The sequence below is a fragment of the Vipera ursinii genome (genome assembly GCF_947247035.1).
Source record: "Vipera ursinii genome assembly, chromosome: 2".
Taxonomy (NCBI): domain Eukaryota; kingdom Metazoa; phylum Chordata; class Lepidosauria; order Squamata; family Viperidae; genus Vipera; species Vipera ursinii.
Window position 1 is genome coordinate 227,788,046 of NC_139513.1, and position 15,022 is coordinate 227,803,067.

The 15,022-nt window shown below is 44.2% G+C and overlaps 1 protein-coding gene across 1 annotated transcript in view; it reads right to left on the reverse strand.

Annotated features, from left to right (window-relative positions):
- TRPM6 (transient receptor potential cation channel subfamily M member 6) overlaps window positions 1–15,022 on the reverse strand; it is a gene marked incomplete at its 5' end in the record, with an annotated part of 80,763 nt that overhangs the window by 36,633 nt on the left and 29,108 nt on the right. The window contains 4 exons of the mRNA XM_083353496.1: window positions 8,622–8,750; window positions 9,228–9,371; window positions 10,015–10,170; window positions 14,017–14,245. Coding sequence (XP_083209622.1) covers window positions 8,622–8,750; window positions 9,228–9,371; window positions 10,015–10,170; window positions 14,017–14,245 — 658 coding nt within the window. The remainder of the gene's footprint in view (window positions 1–8,621; window positions 8,751–9,227; window positions 9,372–10,014; window positions 10,171–14,016; window positions 14,246–15,022) is intronic.

A 15,022-nucleotide genomic window follows, 5' to 3' on the forward strand; every position in this document is an offset into this window, starting at 1 on the left:
TATTGATGATACACAACTCCAAAACCACGAATGATCTCACCCAGCGGTTTCATATAGATGTTGAACAGGAGAGGCGAGAGGACCGACCCCTGAGGAACTCCACAAGCGAGAGTCCTAGGGGTCGACCTCTGCCCCCCTGCCAACACCGACTGCGAGCGTCCCAGGAGATAGGAGGAGAACCACTGAAAAACCGTGCCTCCCACTCCCAATCCCCTGAGACGCTGCAGCAGGATACCATGGTCGATGGTATCGAAAGCCGCCGAGAGGTCTAATAGGACTAGGACAGAGGAATATCCCCTATCCCGAACCCTCCAGAGATCATTCACCAGTGCGACCAATGCCGTCTCCGTGCTGTGCCCGGGCCTGAAACCCGATTGGTAAGGTATCTGGTCCAGATAATCCGCTTCATCCAGGACCAGAGGGAGCTGATGCGCCACCACACTCTCAACAACCTTCGCAAGAAAGCGAAGGTTGGAGACTGGACGAAAGTTGTTCAATACAGCTGGGTCCAAGGCAGGCTTCTTGAGGAGAGGTCTCACCACCGCCTCCTTCAAGATGGTGGGGAAATAACCCTCGCTCAAAGAAGCAGATATAACCGCCTGGAGCCAGCCTCGTGTCCTCTCCCTAGCTGCATAAACCAGCCAAGAAGGGCACGGATCCAATAAACATGTGGTGGAACTCAGCTTCCCCATAATCCTGTCCACTTCATCAGGGGTCACAGAATCAAACTCCTCCCAGATAACATTGACAAGACCGCCCGTGTCCTGATCGCCAGACTGCCCAGCTGGAGTCCAAACCGATCCGAATCCGAGCGATTTTATCCGACAGATGTTGACTAAACTCCTCGGCACGACCCTGCAAGGGATCCTCCCTCACCTCCTGATTAAGAAGGGAGCGAGTCACCCTAAACAAGGCGGCCGGGCAATTATCTGCGGACGCGATGAGGGTGGAGAAGTAATTACACCTCGCCTCCCTCATCGCAGCGAGATAAGACCTAATGTAGGTTCTTAACCGCAATCGGTCGGGTTCAGATCGGCTGGACCTCCAGCAGCTCTCTAGACCCCGTTTCCGACGCTTCATCTCCCGGAGCTCCGCGGAGAACCATGGAGCTCGCTGGGATCTGCGCCGGGTCAGGGGCCGCAAGGGTACAACCCGGTCGAGTGCCTCAGTGGCTGCCCTTTCCCAGGCTTCCACTAAGGCATCCGCCGAGCTGTGAGCAATGGAGGCAGGTGGGGACCCCAGCGCCGCTTGGAATCTATCAGGATCCATTAGGCGTCTGGGGCGGTACCATCTAATTGGCTCCGTACCCCCACGGCGGGGGGTGGCAAAATGGAAGACCAGCCGCAGGAGGTGATGATCGGTCCATGACAGGGGCATAATAAATGGAAAGCCCCCACCAAGATCATCCAACCACCGTCCAGATAAAAAAATCAGGTCAAGGGTGTGGCCTCCCTCATGAGTTGGCTCAGAAATTACCTGCGTCAGGTCCATGGCCGTCATGGAAGCCATGAACTCCCGAGCAAGCTCAGATGAACCTCCCAGGGATGGTAGGTTGACGTCTCCCAAAACTATAAGTTTGGGGAACTCAACCACCAACCCCGAGAGGATATCGAGCAGCTCGGGCAGGGCTGCCGCTACGCGACTAGGCAAAATGTACACGAGCAGCAAGCCCAACTGCGCCCCAGAGCCAAATCTCATAAAGAGAGACTCACACCCGACTATCCGAGGAACGGTGGTCTCCCGCGGACATAAGGTCTCCCTAACAATCACCGCCACACCCCCACCCCTACCCTGAGCTCGAGGCTGGTGTAGCACCCGGAAGCCTGGCGGGCAAAGGTCAACCAAAGGGACCCCACCCTCTGGGCCCAACCAAGTCTCCGTGATGCAAGCCAGGTCCGCATGCTCACCCTCAACCAAATCCCTAACAAGGGGAGCTTTGTTAACCACGGACCTGGCATTCAGGTACACCAGCCGGAGCTCAGGAGGCTGCACATCATCGCTCCCGGAACCTCGGGGAAGAAGCAGAGGGTCGGAGCGCCCCACCGCTTGCAAATAGCGGAGACGGCGCTCCCGGTAACGATATGGCCCCCTGTCTATCCGCCTGCTGCCATTCCCCGTCGTGGGAATTGGTAACCCCACGACCCGCTCATGAGCTCCGGAGACAACGACCCCTCGTTCTCCCCCCGCGCGGTCGGACCCAAGTCTAGCCTGAACTATGGTTGATTGGCTGCCCCCCAAAGCCAGACAACCTCTATCTCCCACCCCCCTCCCCAACCCCATAAAATTTTTTGATAAAAACATAATCAGGGGCCTCTTACTAAATTTATGTTGACGGCCCCTGCCCCTGCCCAGCCAATCAACAATTTTTTCAATCAATCAACAATTTTTTCAATCAATAATTTTCTTTATGGTAGATGCAATCTTGCATCATTCATTCTCTTATTTTTCCCAGTTAATCTTCCTCCATAGCTTCAGGGAGGATTTATCCATTATCTATCACTTCATCGCAACAGAGCTGCAACAGAGCGATGTGAGGAGTGATCTTTATGTGTAAAATGGTAACACTAAAATACCTTGACAAATTCACTTGCACATAGCTCATATTTCTCCCTGGGGTTTATTTATTAAACTTATATATTTATTTATTAAACTTATATACCGCCCTTCTCCCGTAGGACTCAGGGCGGTTCACAAGGTTTTTTAAAAAATCAATACAAAAATTACAAAAATTAAAAACAATTAAAATGATTACATTAACCTTGAATAAATAAAAATCCCAATTAGAATCCAATTAAAACCCCAATTAATACTCTCAGTCCAGGCCAGAAAGCTCAAAGAGCCAGGTCTTCAGGTCCCGGCGGAATGAGCGAAGGTCAGGGGCAGTCCTAAGCTCTACAGGCAGCTGGTTCCAAAGGGCAGGCACACCCACAGAGAAGGCCCTCCCCTTGGGTATTGACCGCCGGCAATCTTTTACTGGCGGTACCCTGAGAAGACTCTCCCTGTGGGAGTGCACAGGACGAAGGGAGCTTGATGCCAGCAGCAGGTGCTCCCTCAGATATCCCAGACCCAAGCCATTTAGGGCTTTATAGGTCATCACCAGCACCTTGAATCTCACCCGGAGGGCAACCAGAAGTCAATGCAGCTTGCGGAGCAGAGGTGTTATGTGGGAGTATCGGGAAACCCCCATCACAACCCACGCGGCTACATTCTGCACCAGCTGAAGCCTCCGGGTGGTCCTGTTGTGACTCAGGGCCAGCCTGTGGGTCTGACAGCCGGCTCCGATGTATCGAAGGACTCAGATGAGGGGGAGGAGGGAGACGAACCGGCTGATGATGGTTTGGAGGCTTTGCAGAGCCCTCAGCCGGGGACCTCTTCTCAGCTGCGTGAGCCCGATAGTGCGGAAGATGATGACCCACAGCTGGCCCTGTTCAAGGACGCCCGACGCAGGAGGCAGTCGAGCAGGAACAAACAAAGAAAGGCTGTGGGACTCCTCGGGAGGAGGCACAGGGAGACCACGCCCTGAGCTCTCAATAAAAGGAGTGTTTGGGGAGGGGCTGGTTGCTGAAAGCAACTCTTCCGCTTGAGAAGACAAGCTCTAGTGTTTTTGTTAACTGCGTAATAAATCTTGGCAGACGCCTTTTAGCCTTGAACGCTCTCCAGTCTCTTCTATCTGAATAGGGGTTTGCCTTACTACAAGGCTAGAAGAGGGCTGGTTCAGAACAGGTCCTCAAGGGCAGCCCCATGTAGAGAGCGTTGCAGTAGTCCAATCGGGAGGTCATGAGCACATGAGTGACTGTGTGCAGGGCATCTCGGTCCAGGTAGGGCCACAACTGGCACACCAGGTGAACCTCGGCAAAGGCCCCCCTGGTCACAGCTCCTATATGGTCTTCAAAACTGAGCCGCGAATCCAGGAGGACACCCAAGTTGCGAGCCCTATTGAAAGGGGGGCAACACCTCACCCCCCATCATTAAAGATGGAATAGACTGGTTAGTCCGAGATGCCGGTATGCACAGCCACTCAGTCTTGGCTGGATTGAGATGAAGCCTGTTTCTTCCCATCCAGACCTGGACCGCCTCCAGGCAATGGGACATCACGGTGAGGGCATCACTGGGTTGGTTCAGGGTGGAGAAAAAAAGTTGGGTATCATCAGCGTACTGATGATACCCCAACCCGAACCCACAAATGATCTCGCCCAGCGGCTTCATATAGATGTTGAACAGGAGGGGAGAGAGAACCGACCCCTGAGGAACTCCACAAACGAGAGGCCTCAGGGCAGACCTCTGCCCTCCCATCAACACCGATTGCGAGTGGCCCAGGAGATAGGAGGAGAACCACTGCAAGACAGTGCCTCCCACTCCCAACCCCCTGAGATGCCGCAATAGGATACCATGATCAATGGTATCAAAAGCCGTTAAGAGATCTAATAGAACTAGGACAGAGGAGCAACCCCTGTCCCAAGCCCGCCAGAGATCATTCACCAGCGCGACCAATGCCGTCTCCGTGCTGTACCTGGGCCTGAAACCCGATTGGTACGGGTCCAGATAATCAGTTTCCTCCAGGAACAGAGGAAGCTGATGCGCTACCACACTCTCAACAACCTTCACCAAAAAGCAAAGGTTGGAGACAGGACGATAGTTGTTTAAAATCACTGGGTCCAGGGCAGGCTTCTTGAGAAGGGGCCTCACCACCGCCTCCATCAAAGCGGTGGGGAAGACACCCTCACTCAAAGAGGCAGATATTACTGCCTGGAACCAGCTTTGTGTCTCCTCCCGAGCCACATAAATCAGCCAAGAGGGACACGGGTCCAATAAACAGGTGGTGGAACTCAGCCTCCCCATAATCCTGTCCACATCATCAGGGGAAACAGGATCGAACTCAGTCCAGATAACATGCTCAAGACCGTCCGATTCCTCCACATCAGACTCTGCCCAGTTAGAGTCTAAACCGGCCCGGATCTGAGCGATTTTGTCTGTCTGATGATGACTAAACTCCTCGGCCCGCCCCTGCAAGGGCTCCTCCCTCACCTCCTGATTAAGGAAGGAGCGAGTCACCCTAAACAGGGCAGCTGGGTGATTATCTGCAGACACGATGAGGGCAGCGAAGTAATTAGCCCTCGCCGTCCTCATCGCAGCAAGATAAGACCTTATGAAGGTTCTTAACTGCAATTGGTCAGATTCGGAACAGCTGGACCTCCAACCGCTCTCTAGACCCCGTCTCCGACGCTTCATTTCCCGGAGCTCTGCAGAAAACCATGGAGCCCAACGGGATCTGCGCCGGGTCAGGGGTCGCAAGGGTGCAACACAGTTGAGTGCCTCAGTGGCCGCCCTTTCCCAGGCATCCACCAAGGCATCAACTGGGCTGTGAGTGAGGGTGATGGGTATAGACCCAAGCGCCATCTGGAACCGTTCTGGGTCCATTAGGCACCTGGGGCAGAACCATCTGGTCGGTTCCGCAGTCCAGCAGTGGGGGGTGGTATAACAGAAGACCAGCCGAAGGAGATGATGGTCGGACCATGACAGGGGAACAATAGTTGGTGAACCCCCTCCCAAGTCATCCAACCACTGTCCAGACAGGAACACCAGGTCGAGAGTGTGACCCCCCCACATGAGTCGGGCCTTGAATTACCTGGGTCAGGTCCATGGCCATCATGGAAGTCATGAACTCCCGGGCTAACTCCGACGACTCTCCCAGGGAAGGCAGGTTGAAGTCACCCAGCACTATAAGCCTGGGGAACTCCACCGCCAACTCTGAGAGGGTGTCGAGCAGCTCGGGCAGGGCTGTTGCCACACAGCTAGAAGCCAGGTATGTGAGCAACAAGCCCATCTGAACCCGGGGGCCGCATCTCAGGAGGAGGGACTCACTCCCGCCAATCTGGACAATGGTGGTCTCCCGCGAACATAAGGTCTCCCTAATAACCACCGCCACCCCTCCACCCCTACCCTGAGCCCTTGGCCAGTGTAGCACACGGAAACCTGGGGGGCATAACTCGATCAGAGGGACTCCTCCCTCCGAGCCCAACCAAGTTTCTGTAATGTATGCCAGATCACCTCTAAATAATAATATCTTCATAATCATTTTGAAATTTTTGAAATGCCTTGAAGCTGAAGCATCCCCAGTACACCAGGGGACTCACATCAAGATTATTGATCAACCACATATCAAGATCAAGATCAAGACCAAGACCAAGATCACAAAATTAGTATTGTACGACAATTCATCTCATCTTCATGAGGAGAATAAAATATTTGCAGACAGAGGTTGCAAATGAAGATCAGTGAATACTTTCACAGGTAAGTTGTAAATTGAAAGTCTAAGATATGGGCTATTTTTCAAGAGCCCATATCTTAGAATTTCAATTTAAAAATTACCTCTGAAAGTATTCATGGTTTAAGATTCAGAAGCACATGCATGAAGGTTGCAGATAAAAGAGACTGTAAGTTTCTTGGACTAGAAAACCTTTTTTTTTTGCATGTAGATTATGCAAGAACAACAACAAGAAGATAATGAAATTGTGTTCTTATTGCTATAAATATTTGTAGAAAATAGTAAGTGGTCTACGATTCCTAAAAGTCATTATTATCCCTGATCAAGATTAATTGTCTTGATGATTAATAGATATTTGCAACTTTGGGAAAATGATTAGGGTAGTTAATTGACAAGATGGTGGCAAAGAACTCCTCACTGAAAATTTGGAAAAGTAGTTGGGGTCTTGGCAGAAGGAATAATTGAAATTATTCAATTTACTCAAATTTCTCAATCAACCGCTATTCAAAAACCCTGTATCTCAGATTTTTGTCTGTTCTTCCAACTGAAACATATTTCTATTTCTATGTCTATTTGTTCTCTGTTTCATTAGAGGGGGCATAGGGCTGCAATAGTTACACATGTGTTTAAAATATATCTAGCACTCCAGCAAAATGAAATGTTAATGAACAGCGTATAAAACCAAGGGAGCAAAACAGAAACCAAAAGAGTTTTGGTCAAGTGAAGTATGAATTAATAAGTTAGTTTTATTCTGATATAAAAAAGAAAAAAGAAAAACAAATTGTTGTCAGTTTTAAAAGGCATGCCAAGCCTGAAAGGAGAATTCTTTTGACATTACAAGAGAAATTTAGCATGTTTTTTTTTTCTGGAACAATTACTGTAGAGTGCCCTTCAGGGCTTTTTCAGCAAGGCAAGTTGTGAACTGGAACCTTTGGAAGGTCATAAAAAAGATTTCTTAACAAATTATACCTTACAAACTAAATACACATAGCTATGATCGTGCTGATAAGCTGCAAACTGAAGGAGTGAGGTTAAAATGTTTGCCTCCAACCCAAAAATGGACAAATATATAAATGACTATGTGTATGAGTCCCATTGAATTGAAGGATACTATTAGAAAGGATACTAATATTTTTAAAAATGTTGCTCAGGAGTTAGCAATTATGTGATACAATCTAAGAGGCAAATGTCTCCACACTGCATAGAGCAAACACATGAGGTTAATTATGCATACGTAAAATACAACATCCTGCAAAACTGTATTTGGTAAACCAAGAACCAGTGCACAATACTGTTTCATAAAAGGAATACTGTAGTTTCACAATTAGTTATTCCATGAAAGCCTGATCTCTAGCACACACATAGACAACATTTAATTAATTTATACACTTAGGACTGAATTTTTTTAGGGCAGGGTGCACAACATTTCTTGGGCAAAACTAGCAGGGGAAAGATTGCACTCTGAAAAGGAGGAGGCAAAAGTAGGATAAAAAAAGTATATTTGATTTCTATTTCATGTGCATACTGGTATTTACCTATTGCATTTTAAATTATAATTAAGTAACATTGTTTGGTTCTGGGACCAAATGCATCAGCAAAAAGCTGAACAGCCTAAATGGCTCCTTCCATCCCGATTATGTGAAATTGGGGGGAAGGGGAGTACTGCAAAACAAAAATGCTGCCCACAATTGTTAATTGATGCTTTCAGATGTATTTGGTCCTTCCTCCCAGCCACCTAAAAGAAGAGATTGTTGAAAGGCTGCATTCCCAATGCACGTTTTTGACTCCTGTTCAGTTTTGTTTTTGCAAAATATGCAATATTAATATTTTTCAAGAAAAAAGTAAGTTGATTGAAAATTCCTTCAGATTTGTTTTGTCTTTCACATCTAGATAGTCCTTGACTTAGAACAGTATTCATTTAGTGACCCATCAAAGTTACAACGGCACTAAAAAAGTAACTTATGACCTGTTTTTCACACTTATGACCGTTTCAGCATCCCCCATAGTGATATGATCAGAATTCAGATTCTTGGCAATTGACTCATATTTATGACGGTTGCAGTGTCCCAGGGTCATGTCATCACTTTTTGTAACCTTCTGACAAGCTACCTTGTCAGATTCTCTTAACAACTGTGTTACTAACTTAACATCTGCAGTGATTCACTTAACAACTGTGACAAGAAAGGTCATAAAATGGAGCAAAGCTCACTCAGCAACTGTTTTGCTTAACAACAGAAATTTGGGGCTTAATTGTGGTCATAAGTCGAGGAATACCTGTAATTGTACATATACATGGATGTATTTGTATATAAGAATTAACTACAGCACTAACTTTAGCATCAAATAAAGGGCATACCTCTCTGACTTTCTCAATGGAGGTAGTAAAAATGTAGATGATCACAAGCCATTCCTGAGCACTGGGAGTTGGTTTCATCTTCACCAGGATTGTGTAAGTAAACAGCATGAGAAAGACTAAATAGGCCATCTAGCAAATATACAATAGACATTTTATGATTGACAGTTATGACAAAAATGAGCAACTAATGGTTTACAGCATCACAAAGCATAGTTATGCCACCATTCCTTCACTTGCCTAAACTGGTTACTATGAACTTTAAGTCCATAGAACCAGTGCTGATATTTTGAAAGATTGAGTCATAAATATAATATCAGTCAACTAAAGCAAAGGTGCAGATTCATATTTAATAATCTTATTCTCTCATCAATGCAACATGAATAAGACAACAGTCCATATCATTATTTCAAATAAGTTCATTTTGCAATATATTTGGCTACTAGAAAATCTAAATAAATGAGTAAAATAAAATTCAATCAAGTAACTACTTAAAATGCCAACGTTCCTATTCTCTCTCATGAGTAGGTTTGTTTCAGTGGCATGCAGAGGGACTGAGTTATCGATATACATTGTGGTAAAATGTTCAGTGCAATATAAATAACTGACCGTGTGGAACCAGAACTTGACAATAGGGGCATTGTAGAATTCATAGATTTTCCTAGTTCCAAGAAGGCTTTGTGGTTCATTGTTGTTGGGGATAGTCTGTTTTTCAGCTTGCTTCTCAACCTCTTTCTCAAAATCATAATTGTTCTTTTAAAAAAAATGCAAAATTAGTTGCCATCCAAGTAAATAAATGAATTCCAGTATATGTAAATAAGCAAATATTCTGAATGAATCAACCCAGTGTAAGTATTTTGGACCTGGTGGGGTGCAGGCAACAGTATGCTAGCTTGCAAAGCAGTCTCTATAGATCCACCTTACATAGATTGGAATGAACATGCTTTGTTTGAGACCTCTGGGGAAGAAATGGTAAAGTGAAGACAGCTCTGCAAAAAGTGGAGCCTACGACAACATTCAAACAAAGACCCAATAAGTAGACTGGCTCTTTATAATTCCTCTTTAAATAAGTCCTCTGTACGTATCTGGAAAGGCACACATGTCATCAAACCAGGGCATACGGCTGCCTACAGGGACCACGGGAGGGGGAGGATCAGAGGAAAGCCCGACAGTAATATGAAATAGCCAAGTGCGAGCAAGGCGGGTGGGGAGGACAGAAGGAGAGGAGGGAGCCCTAGGATCGGCATCCATGCCAGCAGTTGGGACACCCCTGTTCTAAGCTTTAGATTTTTCTTGTGACACAATATTTAGACCAGAACATTTCCTAACAACAACAACAAAATCTGCTTTTATTCAATCCAATAAAATAAAAACCAAACCTGGTTTACATACTCACCAATGATAGGTTATCTTTTTCATTGGTGGTGTTAGGATCACCATGATACCACGTGAATTGATGGGACTCTTGCGACTGAGGCACATGGGACATTTCAGCCTTGCTTTTAAAGTCCAGCATCAAGATGGTCGGAGGTAGAAGAATACTTAGAATCACCTGAAAGAGTATCATTTTTTTTACTATGAATGGCTTTTTTATTCTTACTTAATATTAGATTAATAGTTATGGTAATGTAATGTAATGTAATAATACAATATATATTATACTAATAGCAATAGCAATAGCTATTATTGAACAATAACTACACAGCAGCTTTTAAAAAGCAAATCTCATCCTGACATCCTATTTTTGGCATTTAAAACTTACCAAAGATTATCCTGGCTAGTCTAATCCAATATTTTGCACTGAAGCTAGTCTGATCACTGCTCAACTAAATTCACCTGATTGCAAAAATAACATTTAAAATATCAATGGCAGGGCCACCATAGCCACAACTGGAGGGACTGCAGTGCGTCAACCTTTTGTCCTCCTTGCAATCCTGATTGGTCTGGAGACTAGAAATCTCCTTTTGGATTGGAAGGAAAACTGTGTTCATATGACAGTTTTTATCTTACAGACACTCTCTCTCCAGAAGTACAGGCGGTGCCCACCATGCTGCAGTTCCATAAACTGTTTTATTTCAGTGCACTTTGGCTCCAGCCGACTGATTTATGAATGCCTGCCTTGGGTTTTGTTTGTTTTATTTATTGAGCAGTTGTTCATACCAACACTTGCATGCCTCTGGGTCATTTATAGATAAAACAGTAAAATGATATAAAAACTATAAGTAAACACAACTTAAAAACCATATTGAAATATATATTTATGTTTTATATATAAATATAATGTATATTTTATATATTTTGACCGTGTCTGTGTGTACGAGCACACTGTGTGGTTTATCTTTATATATTTATTTGATTTCTAGAGCCATCCCTCTCAGCAAGTGACTGACTGGCATACATCACAAAACGTAAAAACAATTAAACAATTACAATAATGCAAAATACAAAAAGACACACAACCAAGTCTTCATTGCCTGGCAAAAGGCCAACACAGTTGAGGTCATCCTGATATCTGAAGGGAAACTATTCCAGAAGGTAGGAGCTATAACATAATAGGCACATTTCCGTAGCTGAGAGGACTTTCAACCTGAATTGAATGGGTAGAAACAACCGGGAGACGTCTTCCCTTTAAAAACCCAGCCCAAAGCTATGAAGAGCTTTGTAGGTGACAATAAGCATCCAGAACACACAGGTAACCAATGCAGCTCTCGAAGGAGTGACATTATGTGTGCCAAATACATTCACAAAAACAGACCTGGCAAATGCAATCCATGATTGGGGAAGAAAGTTGTTTCATATCCATGTCTTAGTACTACACATGAAGATAAGCCAGCAAAATTAATATATACTGTATAGGTTTGAAGATTAGAAAAAAAATAGGTAATAGAAAAAATGAAAGTAATATTGAAAGCCAGTTTTATCTAATAGTTACGGCACCAGGCTAGAACCAGGAGAAAATGAGTTCAAGTTCACCACAGACATGAAATGGCTGAGTGATCTAGGGCAGAGATCATTCTCAGCTGGCAGACTGGAGGGAAAGGGAGGGGGAAGCATTTTGCATGTGCACACATGCACGCACACCAATGGGGCTGCAAACACGAGTGATGCAAAGAGGGCAGTGCAACGCCTGTGTGACACTCACTAGAACTGCCCTGTTTTTGCATGTGGGCACTAACGCCACCCTGTTTTTGCCATGTGGCACCCCATTTTTTCCACATGGAGTCTTGTTTTCATAGCGGCAGCACTAACGTGACGGGGTGAGTATGCAGACATCTGTGCACACACTGGCTAGTCTGTCCTGCATCCTGGTGGCCAGCAGGCCATGGCCCGGTAGTGGACTGCATTTCACAGGTTGGGACCCCTGATCTAAGGGCAATCTCTCTCTCTCTCTCTCCCTCCTCTCTCCCTCTTTCTCTTTCTCAGCCCAGCCCAACTCACAGCGTCATTGTTGTGGGGAAAATAGGAAGAGGAAAGTGTGTTCGATATGTCTGCCCCCTTGAGTTACTTGTAAAAATAAAGGCTGGACACAAACAAACAAAACAAATAAATAAAATAAACCTTACAAAAGAGGTCAATTTGAATTTATACTGTTGTAAAAGAAAACTGACTTTTTAATATTTCTTTTTCTTTCTTTCTGCACTTTTTCTGTTTCTTATCTTAGTTATTTTTTTATTAGTGTTTTCTCTTTTTAATGAAAAAAATCCAATAAAATTTGCTTACAAAAAACAAAGCTACTATGCAACAATCAAATGTAGAAGTGCTATAATCTACCTTTATTTTGGCAGCATAGCAAAGGACTTCTGCGAAACTGAGAAACATAAATGAGTTTTATGTTACAAGAGTACAGAGTCCATTCCTTCCCCACCATAATCCCAGGAGGAAATGCTCTTGAAGAGATAACCAACAATTCAGGACTTGAGAAGCAAGAAAGAGTGCCTTATAAATTACCACTGAGTTCTCATTTGTTTGTTGTGTCAGAGAAATTACATGCAGTTTGTCTGCTGCATTTTTGTCACTTCATCAGATCTTGACATTTAAGACACCTGGTGCCACCAGAATCTGAAAAAATATGTTGGCAATTACAGCCCCTTTACGACCTGTGGACTTCAACTCCCAGAATTCCTGAGCCAGTATAGCTGGGTCAAGAATTCCGGGAATTGAAGTTCATGGGTTGTAAAACATCCACAGTTTTCCATACCTGGAATAGATATATGTATAGAGGAACCATGGCGGCTCAGTGGTTAGAATGCAGTATTGCAGGCTAATTCTGCCGACTGCCGATTGCTAGCAATTTGGCAGTTTGAGTCTCACTAGGCTCAAGGTTGACTCAGCCTTCCTTTGTTCCGAGGTCGGTAAAATGAGGACCAGATTGTTGGAGGCAATATGCTTACTCTGTAAACTGCTTAGAGATGGCTCTAAAGCATTGTGAAGCAGTATATAAGTCTAAGTCATGGGTCTTCAAACTTGACCCTTTTATGACTTGTGGACTTCAACTCCAAGAATTCCTCAGCCAGGCACGCTGGTTGAGGCATTCTAGGAGTTGAAGTCCACAAGTCATAAAAGGGCCAAGTTTGAAGACCCCTGGTGTAAGTGTTATTGCTACTTCAGGCAGTTCCTCTGGATACACCCCATGTGGACATCCACTTACTGTTTCTCATACAGTTGCATACTGTAGTTCTCCAATCCAATAATTGTATGTGGCCATGAATTAATGAACCATGTACTATTCAGGTATTATAATATCATGCGTTATTGGATTTATGATTGGCCTGGAACCCAACTTCACTGCATTACTCACAAGATCAAAATGTTGAAACTGACAAAAACTTTCCTTATCCTGCATTGGTACAAACATATCCTGGAAACCTTTTTAAAATCATCTGTTTCCCGATGATGTTACTCTCATTTCATCCATGGTCATCTGCAACTCTAGTGGTGTTAAAAAAATTAATTTTACGGTACTTATATTCTGTCATTGACCAAGATGTAAGAAAATGATTAAACTTTAGCAGCTATTACCTTGGAAGGAGATTAGATTATTGACAGTAACCAAAAGGAGGGGCAAACAGGATAGAAATTGTAATGGGAGCAGCTCATTTGTCAACAGCTTTTTGACAAATGGACAATATTATGAGATTATCTCAGCAATGGGGGCTTTCTCTCTTGAAACTAAGACCACTGAACTAAAATGAAGGAAGCCTTCATATAATTCCAGCCTAAGCACCTCCAATTGTGTAGCCCAAGGCTGGAGAAATACTTTTGGTTTAGACCAGGGATAGGCAACCTTGGTTCTTTTATGACTCATGGCTGGCTCAGGAATTCTGGGAGTTGACGTCCACGAGTCACAAAAGAGCCAAGGTTTCCTACCCCTGGTTTAGACAAAGAATAAACTGTTTACCTTAAACCAAGAATTCTTTCTCATTTTCAGACGCCCCATCCACATGTCAGTCAACAGCATCTGGGTGCATGTGTGAGACACGAAAGATCGCAAACCCACTGACACAGCCAGTTTCAGACATGTTGAGTTACTCCAGTTCTTCAGCTCATATGTCAACAGCTTCATGGCCATCTGCTCATTTTGTTTGAATGCATTATCTAATACATCTAGAGCAAGCTGCCCAAACTCACTACAACAGCAAAATAAAATAGGGGAAGGGGAAGGAGAGTTGTGGCTGTTAGAATAGAATCAATCATAGTAGTCAAGGCGACTTGCATACAACTCTGCATCATATGTGCAACATGACTCTGAACATTTACTTGAATGAGCATTATGCCAAGTGCAGTGAAGAGAGCTGTCATATACAACACTATGTTTTTCTATGGTTTCAAATTAACCTACTTCTTTCAGAAAATCCAAACATTCTTCTATAATTTATTCTGAAAATCAGAGGCTCAGATTTTCATCATTATTATTATTTTTACTATCATCAAATACATGTATGAAAAATACAGGGTAACTAGTTAAGGCAAGTGGAAGGGGCCATGATGTTTCAGAATTTGAAATTTTGTTTTAGGCACACAAATAGATTGTATGTTTTTTGCTTCAAAATGGCAGGAAAATAGCCTTGGTGATCTTGGTCAAAGGGGAGGGGGAAATTTAAAAAGGGCTCAAGGCTTCTATATATTCCTGGGATGCGTATTCCTGATTTATGGTAAAACTCTCGACAGCTTTAATAGATTGCAACCATATTTTTAAAGCCTATTTAACTACAATCATACACATAATTACTTGGCCATTAATCCCATTATGTCTAACAAGACTTTGTCTTTTATACTTCCTATCAGATTCTATTATTATAATCAGATAAAGTGAAGATGAATCACAGATAGGGACAGAAAGAAGAGATAAGCTTCACGCTGATGCTCTGAAATAATATGCCATTTTAGGAATAACGTCCACATTT